General features: G+C 37.9%; 5 protein-coding genes across 5 annotated transcripts; 2 read left to right on the forward strand and 3 right to left on the reverse strand.

The window, feature by feature from the left end:
• Window positions 1-418: 418 nt before the first annotated feature.
• Window positions 419-2,052, reverse strand: EV154DRAFT_507367 (uncharacterized protein). The gene is made up of 3 exons (XM_051601413.1): window positions 1,976-2,052; window positions 1,795-1,909; window positions 419-1,729 (listed from the first exon to the last, which is right to left on the reverse strand). Exons 2-3 carry the CDS (start codon window positions 1,829-1,831, stop codon window positions 690-692), a joined length of 1,077 nt encoding a protein of 358 aa, XP_051458044.1. The 5' UTR covers window positions 1,832-1,909; window positions 1,976-2,052; the 3' UTR covers window positions 419-689.
• Window positions 2,053-3,635: 1,583 nt separating this feature from the next.
• On the reverse strand, window positions 3,636-5,367 carry EV154DRAFT_218134 (Cupredoxin). The gene is made up of 5 exons (XM_051594408.1): window positions 5,028-5,367; window positions 4,785-4,972; window positions 4,547-4,728; window positions 4,413-4,492; window positions 3,636-4,349 (listed from the first exon to the last, which is right to left on the reverse strand). The coding sequence occupies exons 1-5, from the start codon at window positions 5,209-5,211 to the stop codon at window positions 3,976-3,978; spliced, it is 1,008 nt and encodes a 335-aa protein (XP_051458045.1). The 5' UTR covers window positions 5,212-5,367; the 3' UTR covers window positions 3,636-3,975.
• A 374-nt stretch (window positions 5,368-5,741) lies between these two features.
• Window positions 5,742-6,201, forward strand: EV154DRAFT_420097 (uncharacterized protein; the record flags this gene model as incomplete). Its single annotated transcript, XM_051595938.1, has 2 exons — window positions 5,742-6,066; window positions 6,161-6,201. The coding sequence occupies 2 exons, from the start codon at window positions 5,742-5,744 to the stop codon at window positions 6,199-6,201; spliced, it is 366 nt and encodes a 121-aa protein (XP_051458046.1).
• Window positions 6,202-7,530: 1,329 nt separating this feature from the next.
• On the forward strand, window positions 7,531-10,384 carry EV154DRAFT_442763 (ribonucleotide reductase). Its single transcript, XM_051597002.1, has 5 exons — window positions 7,531-7,580; window positions 7,642-8,847; window positions 8,910-8,975; window positions 9,041-9,999; window positions 10,060-10,384. Exons 1-5 carry the CDS (start codon window positions 7,562-7,564, stop codon window positions 10,198-10,200), a joined length of 2,391 nt encoding a protein of 796 aa, XP_051458047.1. The 5' UTR covers window positions 7,531-7,561; the 3' UTR covers window positions 10,201-10,384.
• On the reverse strand, window positions 10,376-11,653 carry EV154DRAFT_602339 (tyrosine phosphatase family-domain-containing protein; the record flags this gene model as incomplete). Its single annotated transcript, XM_051607280.1, has 4 exons — window positions 11,517-11,653; window positions 11,288-11,450; window positions 10,849-11,233; window positions 10,376-10,788 (listed from the first exon to the last, which is right to left on the reverse strand). The coding sequence occupies exons 1-4, from the start codon at window positions 11,624-11,626 to the stop codon at window positions 10,376-10,378; spliced, it is 1,071 nt and encodes a 356-aa protein (XP_051458048.1). The 5' UTR covers window positions 11,627-11,653.
• Window positions 11,654-11,966: the final 313 nt, after the last annotated feature.

Raw genomic sequence — 11,966 nt, forward strand, 5'->3', positions numbered from 1 at the left:
ATCTTTATATCATACAACTGGGAAATAATTTTAGTTTTTTTCTTTAAAGCAGGCAATGAACCGTACCAAGAACGATAAAGTTACGCTTCAAAATCCCAAGTTTTTTTTCGTAAAGATAATGCTATACGTGAATGGGTATACACTCACCATTTATATATATATACACTAAAGAAAAGAAAAGGGAAGAAAAAAGTGTCTTTACTTAAAATAGAAACCGTGAAGTCTAGGAGGCATACGTCTGGAAAGAAATTTTAAATGATATATCACTGAGTAAAGCCCCAGGAAAAGCTATCTGAAGAAGAGATATACAAAGCCACCAACGTATTAGGTGGAGTAGACATACCGTAGATAAATCCTTCAACTTTTCGTAAACTGCAGGTAATAGTTTAAAGGTATCAATTAGAAGATAAATCCCAAATTTAGGTAAAGACAGAACTAAAAAATATTTATTGAAAATGAGAAAGTATTTATATGAAAGATCCTATCCTGTGTAACAGCAAGCCGAATTATTATTGGCTACAACACCGACTGTGCTAACCGTGCTATCCGTGTTAGATATTATAATGAGCACCAAATATGAAGTTGTCAAATCAAGCAATATTTAAGAAAAAATTAAGGGTATTTGTAGGAGATGTATTAACATGCGTGATACCAATATTAGATTGGCTGCAAAAGCAACATGAAAGAAATCATTTTTTGGTAGCATTATAAAAGAATCGTCTCAGTGATTCACCGGTGGAGTAAGTTTGGCATAGTTTTTTTTCATGGCCAATTGACAGGCATTTCTTCCAGTCCATCTTTCCTATTAAATCCCTTTTGTAACCAATCACAAATTCGAGATCATCTTGTTTTCGGTTACCACGAATTTCACTTGTCTTTCCCTTCAATTTTGGTAATGGTTCCAAGGATGAGTCTGAATCCGAGTTTAGGTTTTGGCAATACTTTCTCTTTGCCGCTGCATTAAAAACTAGTGCCCTTTCAATGGCCAGTTTTGCCTTGGAAGTTCCAGTTACACCAAATAATGCATCATGGGCTTTCTTGAGCAATTTTTCGTTGTTGAAGCAAATGATGTCTACCACATTTGATAAATCATTATCGCTTTGAACTTGACTTTTTGAGACGGTCATGGCAATCTGATACAGCTGTTTGATAGTATCATTATCTGCGTGTGAATGTGCATGTAAGGTCGGGGAGCCTTCGATCAAGAACGATGCTAAAGCTTGGAGTGGTGTGAGCTGGCTTGTGGAACTGTCACTTTCTAAAGTTAGTTTGGACACGATGTAACAGCTTTTAGCCCAGAAATCAGTTGTCTCGAGCGATGCCATCCAAGGCTTTTGGTCACTCGTTTTGAACTTGGTAGCGAGCTGGGCCGGAGAAACGCGATCAATGCAGAAAATGAGCACTATGGGATAAAGCTTGTATGTGTTCATGGCATTTTGGGCGTAGCTAACCACACGTTGCATAAACGGTTCGTTCACCGTCAGTTGTACCTCTACAAGTACGGGGGGAAGTGAGCTTTGGGCTGCCAACCGAGGTTTGTAGAGGATATCGCTTTTTGAACTGTTGTGCCATTCTGTTTCAGCCGACGTATAAGTTCCTTTTGGGACATTTAACAGCCCACCGACAACAATATCCATCACCTCTTGTGTTTTTAACATTTCTTTGCTAAATTGGTCTTTGCCTGGTAATTGATTGTTGTGTAATTTAAACGTAAGTACATCATTAAACACTACAAAACAGAACCAGTTAAAGAAAAGAAGAAGAAAAAAAGACGTTACAAATGTTTTTACTTACTACTACTTTCTTCAGCACTTTCTATTTCTTTAGTCATGGTATTAAGACAAGACGTGCTTAAAAAAAGTACGGTGAAAAAAAAAAAAAAAAAGAGACGTAGGTGTAAACGTTCTCCCTAATTTTTTTAAATCTTTTTTTTTTAGTCACGCGATCATTTGTTATCTTACGTATTTTGATTTACCCAGAAACTCTTGTTAAGACCAGCAGGCCGGTATGATTACAACTATTTGCAGTCCAATCCCAGCTATTCACAGTCCGTGAGTTCCGAAAACCCAAGAACCCTGCCTAGGAGGTCGCCCTCCTATAGCAAAGACTAGCCGCAGCCACAATATCGTAGTATATCTTTTCAATTTAGCGTCTTTTGAAAGAAACAAGAGTCAATTACTAACTAACCTTTTTACGTTATCCGTTACTTTCATTTACGATAGAAAAAAAATATGTCAAGGGAAAAGAAAAAGGAGAAGAATAAAGTGTGTGAACCAGCTTTATTTATAGGCTGATAAACAAGCTTATGTCAAGATGATTTCATTTGTCTATTTTATCATCCATAATGTTTGGGCCTTTACTTAAAATAGAAACACTGGCAAAAACCCCCCAAACAAATCGGAACTTGGTAGTTGTATATCTGCGTTCCAGTAGTAGCAAACAGAAATCGATTAGACGATATGGCATATCAATCAACGTAAAAACGTATGTGTAAAACATCACGTAATGTTAAAGAATAATGTTGAAAATATACTTTGAAAAAAATACGGAGTTCTAGACATTTCCATTTTTTGCCTTATCACAGTGGAGATTGATGGAGGCTTACAATGCCTACAACGGGTAACAGAGAGGTCTTCATTATATAAAGAAGATCGGCCTCAGCCGTAGTATCGCAAAAATTGGAATATGTCTCTGTTTTTTTAAAAAAAGACAAAATGTTTTAGTGTTTCTTGCATGTAACAAAAAACATTATGTATTAACTTTCCCTCGCACAAAAGAAAGGATCTTAATGTGCGAAGGGAAAAGAGTGTGAATCGAGTTTTTTATATCAACTGATAAATAAGAGCTGGTTTAGATCAGGGTTTATTTAATCACCCATAATGCCAGAGCTTTTACTTATTATAAAACCATCTGCATAGCCTTTGGCTTACATACAAGCAACCAATCAATGTTTTAGCAACAGCATGCATTACACTATTTCCAGAGAATATTCGATCAAAATGTAAAGAAAAAAAAATATGGATAACACTACGGATACTACGGATACTACGGATAGCACGTATGATAGCACGTATGACAGCACGTATGATAGCACGTATGATAGCACGTATAGCACGTATAGCACGTATAGCACGGATAGAACGGATAGAACGGATAGCACGTATAGCACGTATAGCACGGATAGCACTGATGGCACGTTTAGCACGTTTAGCACGGATAGCACGTATAGCACGTATAGCACGTATAGCACGTATAGCACGTATAGCACGGACAGCACGGACAGCACGGACAGCATGGAACGATACGTTTTCTGAAACCCTCCCTCACCAACCTGCTATTCCATCAGTGAACAATGTTGTAGTTGAAGTATAAACCTGGGACTTATTTATTTGAACTTGCGAGTCTGGTATAAAAAGTAGGGTTTCATCTCTTTTTTTATAAAGTCCCATATTTATACTTGCTGATAATTTGGACTGTTTCAAAAGGCTGTATATGAGAACCATGGGCCGATTGAGGTTATTACATGGCGATTGTGAGCAGAACTATACTAAATAATGCCAAACACAGCTCGTTGTTATTTTCAAGGTGGTGAGCAGCCTTATATTTGGCCGCGCCGTACTACATTTTAAATTAGTTAATATGAAATATGCGTTAGTTTTTCCCCATTTATAAATCCAACCCAGGTGTTCTCTACTACTTTCCTTGCTATTCCTATCGATGGCTTGAAAATGAGTTTTTTTTTTTAAAAAAATCAACAAGATACTTTATTGTGCCATTTCTCTTATTTCAAAAAGGCAAAAATTTCTAGACATGAAGGATCAATCGTTTTCGGCTTTGTGCTATTCGTTTTTTTAAAAAGTATGATTTATGTCTTGGTCAAGGGGTATAAAATTTTCGTAAAAGCAACCGTTCTGAATGATATAAAAAAAACCGGTCTCGCGCAAGGGTACGAGTTTAATAAGTTTAGCGCCTACTTTACTCGAGAACAGTGTATTCCATATTCATGGAAGATGACCCAAAATCATAGGTGCCTGGTGTGTCAACTTGAACTGTCACCGTATAGAAAGAGGCAGGCATTAATCGCATCTCTGTCACAGGCTCCCCCCACCATACTTGTCCATGTTCCCATCGTATGTACTGCACATCCCAATAGGTTCCCCATCCAAGCAAATGCCAATCCACTTCGCCCTTAATCCTTAAATCACTGGGGTTGGATCTTACCAGCCCGTTGATTGTATCAAACTGATTGGCTCCGTATACCTGGTTCTTGTCAAATTTGTTGTGGTCAAATTGCGGGTATAAGCTTGACATTGTACGACTCAAATAAGGCGACAAGTTTTCATCCGCCACTACTCAAGGTTAGGTAATCCTCTTTCCCTATTTTTTTTTTTTTTTTTTTTTTTGTGCCTTACCAAATACAGATGTCACGATATCATCGTGCGACAATTTACCAGGCTTGTAAATAACGATAGCACCATACAACCCAGCATATCTTATAATACGAATTAGCATCCCTACTTCATATCAGTTAAAAATATCTACTTACAAATCGGTTTCTTTCACATGAGAATGATACCCCCACGCTATCGAGTCACCGTCTGCAGGTCCTGGTCCTGCTCTCGGTAAGACCTGCCATGTATATGTATAGTTGTGATTTGGAAGCACAACTGCACTTTCATAAGAACCTTTGAATATGGCACCTTCCATTTCAAATTGGTAAAATACTCCCTAGAAAACAGAGTTACTAATTATTCAAAATGTATACCAACTTTGTGTTTATTTACATGTGGATGCATTGTATAATTTTGTTTGGCCCGATTCCAGAAATGAATTTGGATGGTGTCACCCACTTGTGCTCTTAATATAGGACCCATATTTCCTTGCCAATGAAATCGTGCTTTTCTCTCTCGAAAGCTAGCATCGTATTCATGATAAAGGGCCTTGTAGTACCTTGTACCAATAATATGCTTATCTGGTTATATTTAATACCAGCTATAATACAAACTATCTATTTAAGTTATTTATACCTGGCACGTTGGCTGCAGAAGCACTTTGACTGGCATAATCCCAAATCTCTTCTTCCGCAGTAATGTAAAACGTTCGAGTCTTTCCCTTTACTGTCTGCTCAAACTCACTATCCAAAATATCAAAGTAGTCGCTCGAAGCAAAAACCAGACTAATGAAGGTTGCAATGTAGAGTAGAATTCGCATTGTAAAGAAAGAAAGAAAAAAAAGGGCGGGCTTTCTTTTTCGCTCAGCTGATCACCAAAAGCTTTCACAAAAGGCATTGTTTGAGTTGCTTGCTAGTTTGATTGGTCAGCGGACAAATTACTGTCACATTTTACCATTTAGAAAACATCCACTGTGTATAAGTACGGTTTACTTTTCCTTTTTGTATCTTTCTTAATTACCTTTTAATTTTTAACACACATCACATTATGAAGATTGCTCTTGTTTTTGCTGCTGCTTGCGGGTTAGCCTCTGCTGTGGATCTTTCTTCTTACCAAGTCCACCACAAGACTCCTTTAGGCGTTGACTGGAAGGGTAAACATAGGAACAAGGGGGCGTACCTTTTTTTTCTTTAAAACTCATTACATGTTTAGGATTACCCATCCAAGTATCTCGAAAGCTCTTTTCGCCTAAGAATGTGCCTTTTATTGAACATCCTGCAGGTACACTATTCCAAACATAAACAAATACAAAAAATTAACATTTGTGTAGGAAACGCATCTTGGTTGGGAATGAACTTCGATTTTCAATATATCAAGCCTGTCTTTGACACGTTCAACTCAACAGAGATCCCTTTGATCACTAGAGGTGAATCTCATGTAACCGTTATCTCTCCTCCCGAATTCGCTGTACTTGCTACCGCCGGTGTGACTTTTGATCAGATCAATACCTTTGCTCGTCAAAGTAAGATCCAGGACAGTAAAGTCACTCCCATCTGTCTCGGTAAAGAAGACGTACTCTTTGGGGGTGTTCAAAAGGTTGTCTATCAAATTCTTGTTAAGGCTCCAGAACTTATCAAGATCCGTGAAAAAATCTTTCAATTGTACGCCAAAAAAGGTGGTAATACTGCTCTCTTTGACCCTCAGGTAACACATCATTGTTTTTTATTGCAGTGTAGACAAAAACGTATCTAATGCTTTTATTTTTTAAGTCCTTCTGGCCTCATATTACTGTAGGTTTCAGCTCAAGTGATTTGTTCCTTGAGCAAGGCATCTATAAGGGTTCCAATGTTTGTTACCGTCCTATTACTCTTACCAAATAGTTGGATTTATGATAAAGACTTGATAAGGACAGATTCATACTTATCTCTACTTCTACAATAATTCTTTTTAAAAAACACGTTTTTCTTTTATCAAAAAAGATAGCTGGCATATCAAATAAATGTGTAATACCATGCAAAATGAAATATACCTCCTATCATGTATCTCTTATTACTGTGTGCGATGGAAACACGATCAATTCGAGCGCTTGAGTTGGTAACCATTGTGCTAAATTGATCAATTAATTTTAAGGTGGAAATCATTGTGGTACGTTTCTCTCTTTTTTTGAACAAATATGCCATTTTTGTTCCTTGTGTCTTGATAAGGAAACCTCTTGTCTTTAGCAATTTGTATAATAAAGGTAAACTAAATAGAGGCAGCTGGCAACAAAATCCGTAATTAAAATGATCAAAATATTCAGTTATTTGGAAAAAAACAATTGGTGTAAAGAGCTCGCTCATAGTTTTATTGTAAGCAAAACCATACCTTTTTTTACAGATCATCTTAAATGAGTAAATGGTTGGAAAATCCTATACTTCTAAAACTTGTACCACCAAACACATCTATAGACATGTCATACTTTACTCAATTCTTCTTCTTTTTGAAGACACACATCCATTGTTTAAGTTATCTTAAGATGGATCCTTGTGGTTTTAGCGCTAACACCAATTATAAATAACCTATATCCAATCCATTAAGCAATTTAAACTACTTTTCTTATGTCATTGTCATGCAAACACATCACATTTATTGGACATCGTTACACAAGTTCTTATTTGCGTATTTTATTTCCATAGAAAAAAAGTGAGTAAATCAATTCGGTTGATATGGGAACAAGGACGAGAAAAGAGACATAGGACCTGTAGTCTTAGTAAGGAGAGAGAGGGGGAGGTTACAGAGAGACAACATTACAAACAAGCCAGTTGGACAAACAGCCTTGGAGCGTATAATTAGATAATCCATCCACCGGCATTTGTTATATATCTGACAACATACCTTAGTCAACTCTTTGCAAATACAGTCTATTTAGCCCACATTTTCAAATTATACGTAACCCTGAAAGGAGGGCAAGGGATGAATCAATTGAAATGCCACTACTTTACCATTTAATTCCAGCTTGTTGCGCCCTGAGAACACGCATGTATTGAAAGACGTGACGTCAAAAAGCGCGTCGCTAATTGTTTTTTTTTCAATCTACTATTTTTTTTTATAAAACCGCGACGTGATCGTTTTCCTTTTTTTTTCTCTCCTCTTTTTCTTTCTTCTATAAAGTACTTTTCTTTACAAAGATTATGTTCGTGGTTAAAAGAGGTAATATACGAAAATGAAGGAATAAATAGACATACTGCTAAATAATGATATGACAATATAGACGGAAGCAAAGAACGAGTCTTATTTGACAAGATTACTTCACGTATCGCCAAGTTATGTTATGGATTAAATGAAGAATTTGTTAGTGCCGCAGAGATTTCTCAAAAAGTAGTGTCTGGCGTGTATCAAGGCATCACTACCGTGGAATTGGATAATCTTGCTGCAGAAACAGCAGCTTATATGACCACCGGTCATCCTGATTTTGCTGTCCTCGCTGCTCGTATTGTTATTTCCAACCTCCAGAAAGAAACAGACCCCAAGTTCAGCACGGTCATCCACAAGCTCTATCACCACGAACATCCTATCTTGAAGCAACCCAATCCTCTCATCTCCAAAGCCCTCTATGACACTGTCATGGCCAACGCTGATAAAATCGATTCGGTCATTGTCAGTGACAGAGATTATGATTTCAATTTCTTTGGTTTCAAAACTTTGGAACGTAGTTACCTTTTCAAGATCAACGGCAAGATCGTCGAACGTCCTCAATATATGATTATGCGTGTTGCTATTGGTATCCATGGTAACGATCTCGTCAGCGCTTTCAAGACCTATGAGCTCATGTCTTCCAAGTACTTCACACATGCCACACCTACCTTATTCAATGCAGGTACACCCAAGCCCCAATTATCCAGTTGTTTCCTGGTGCAAATGCGTGAAGATAGTATTGAAGGTATTTATGATACTTTGAGTACATGTGCTCGTATCTCCAAAGCCGCAGGCGGTGTAGGTGTTTCCTTCCAAAAGGTACGTGCCTCAGGCTCATATATTGCGGGCACCAATGGTACTTCCAACGGTATCGTTCCCATGTTGCGTGTCTTTAACGACACTGCTCGTTTTGTGACACAAGGTGGAGGTAAACGTAACGGTAACTTCGCCATGTACCTGGAACCTTGGCACGTTGATGTCTTTGATTTCTTAGAGTTAAGAAAGAATAGTGGTGCCGAGGAGATGCGTGCACGTGATTTGTTCTTAGGCCTCTGGGTGCCTGATTTGTTCATGCAACGGGTGGAAGAAAATGGATCTTGGTCCTTATTCTGTCCTAATGAAGCCCCTGGTTTGTGTGATACTTATGGCGAAAAATTCAATGCCCTCTATACGCGTTATGAGCAAGAAGGAAAAGCCAGAAAGACTATTGATGCTCAAAAGCTTTGGTTTGCTATCATGGAAGCTCAAATCGAAACTGGTATGCCTTACATGTGTTATAAAGGTAAACTAGAAAAAAAAATCTTTTTTTTTCTTGGATGTGACTACTAATACTTGGATTTTTAGATGCTTGTAATGAAAAGTCCAATCAAAAGAACTTGGGAACCATCACTTCATCCAACTTATGTACAGGTAATAAGGCTTTTTTATATGTGTAACGGGGGTAAAATGTAGTTGCTGAGACATACTTCATTTAGAAATTATGGAGTTCACTTCTCCTGATGAAGTTGCAGTATGTAATTTAGCCTCACTTGCGTTACCAAAGTTTGTCAATGTGGAAACACAGACATTTGATTTCGAAAAGCTTCATGAGGTTGCAAAGGTTGTGACACGTAACTTAAATAAGGTCATTGATGTTAATTATTACCCTGTGGAGGAAGCACGTAACAGTAATATGCGTCACCGTCCCATTGGTCTCGGTGTCCAAGGTCTTGCAGACGCTTTCATCTTGATGGGATATCCCTTTGATTCTGCCGAAGCTGCTCAATTAAACAAGGATATCTTCGAAGCAATCTATTTTGCTTCCTTAACGGCCTCTTGTGAAATGGCCAGAGAAAATGGTCCCTATGAGACCTACCCTGGCTCTCCCATCAGCCAAGGTATCCTTCAACACGACATGTGGAAAGTAGAGGGCTCAGATCGTTTCGACTGGACCACCTTAAGAGCGAATATCAAAAAATATGGTGTGCGTAACTCACTTTTGTTGGCTCCTATGCCTACTGCCAGTACCAGTCAAATCTTGGGCAACAATGAATGTTTCGAGCCCTACACCAGTAATATCTATACCCGTCGTGTCCAAAGTGGTGAATTCCAAGTGGTAAACCAACATTTATTAACAGATCTTGTTAAGCTTGGTTTGTGGAACGAGAATGTGAAAAACATGATGATTGCCCATGGTGGTAGTATCCAAGAAATCCCCAATATTCCTGATGATTTAAAGAAGCTTTACAAGACTGTCTGGGAAATCTCACAAAGAACCATTATTGATATGGCTGCAGATAGAGCAGCTTTCATTGATCAATCGCAATCCATGAACTTGTTCTCAGCTGAACCCAATTATGGTAAATTGACCTCAATGCATTTCTATGCTTGGAAGAAGGGACTGAAGACAGGCATGTACTATTTACGATCAAGACCTGCTGTTGATGCTATCAAGGTAAAAAAAAAAAAAAGGTTTATTCATATTTAATCCCTTTGTACTCATTTCTATAATTAGTTTACGGTTGATCAATTGGCTCTTAAAACCATGTCATTGGAAGAGAACGAAATCACTGTGGATGCAGCAGAACAAAAGAGATTGGCACAATTACAATGTTCTATAGATAATGAAGATGCTTGTCTCATGTGCAGTGGATAATTTTTTTTTCACTAAATACTCACACTTTTACACACACTTGCACACATCCCCTTTACATTTATTTATAATACTCACCAAGTTTCATTATTCACATTCCCCACCCGAGAAACTGAAGTTTTTTTTATCAGCAAAAAATCATGCAAAAAAATAAAATAAAAAAGCATTTATATTTTTTTTAAAATTCAGTCAGACCTTCTAAGGCTAAAGCTTCTAATGTTCGACTGATGGGTTCTGTAGTAAACCTTGTACCTTCATATTCATCCCCATCTTCCATTATATCATCATCATCACCAGCGTAAAACCTACTGTTCGATGAATTGCCTGCATTACGATTCATATATTCTACTTGATCAAGACCATCCATCATCACCCCATCCACATCCACATCCACATCCACTAGATAAGGATCTTTGGCATCCGAATCTACCTTGTGTTTCTCGGTTACATGTGTCGATGACGCATTCGTTGTAAACTCATCATCCGTTCCAGGCGTGGAGGGCAGAGGTGTGTTGTTATTGTTGGTATTTGCCGTGGTTGGACTTGCACGATGTCTAGGTGTATTGGGATCAAATAGATTATCCAAAAGATCTATATACATACACAGTGACATGTTAGATGTGTATATAACACCTTTGAGTAGTGTCTTACCATTCTTTCTCTTTTTATAATAATCTTCCTTCTCCTTTTCTTTCTTCTCTTTTAGATCCTTTAACTCTCGTTCTTCCTCTGTCATCATTTCCGGATTTAAAAATTTCAGCCTGAGTGTCGCGTGCTTTCTAAAACTCACTTGGCCCGTCCATAACCAGGAGGGTAGTGTCATGGGGATCGTAACATCAAAGTTCTTGAAGTTCTCAATGAATTCGAATTCCTCACTAGTGACAACGCTCGAGTTTAAGCTACGTGCAAACTCACTCATAGCACTTGAATTGCTCCACATTTGTAACTTACGCAAACAGGCGATCACTAACCCAGTGACATCGGCACCATCCAAACAGTGAATGTACAATGGATGATTAGCAGGATCTATCATGAGCTGTGTTGTCAGATTAGTATACCAGAAGGCTGATAAATTTTATAAGGGACATACTTCCAGTGCCATAATGGTCTTGTTGTACGTTAATGGGATATTGTCTTCCTTCATCTTGTCTACATTTAAATGAAGTAGCTGGATATTATTCTCGTCACAAAAGTGTTGCATTTCTGGCATAATTTTATCTGGAATCAAGGAAAGTATGGTCTTTAGTCTTAATCTATAACCATAGTTAATGATCTTGTCAAAAAAAGGGCGCCTCATCGTGTCATTGCTTTTTCTTTACCTCTTTAAAAAACGAATGTTGCGTGGTTTAGGATATCCCCCTCGAAAGAGGTTTTCTTCTACAATTGTAAATCGGAAGGGAGGTATTAAATTGGGTAAGCGAGCTGCCATTTTTAAGTTGGAAAGAAAGAGAGTTGCCCTTTTTTTTTTGCCAAACAGTCTGAGCAACCTTGTCTTTCTTAACCCCGACAAATATCTTCGCATACAAGATTAGTCGTATCTGCGCATTCCCTTACTTTTTTGAACTTGGATAGGGGAAAGCAATGCTTTAAAGAGAAGGAGGTCTATATGGTGCTTAGTTTTTTATATATGCCACGCTCACCGAAACAAAGCTCGCCAAAAAAAAACAACTTGAAGGTTACTTGAATATGAGTAACAATGGTATCACTTGGTCTCTGTCGCATTCCCGGAATTATAGCAGCGATCAAAGTAAGAACTATACTGCATTGTT

Source organism: Mucor mucedo (assembly GCF_025094135.1).
Source record: "Mucor mucedo strain NRRL 3635 chromosome Unknown EV154scaffold_41, whole genome shotgun sequence".
NCBI classification, from domain to species: Eukaryota; Fungi; Mucoromycota; class Mucoromycetes; order Mucorales; family Mucoraceae; genus Mucor; species Mucor mucedo.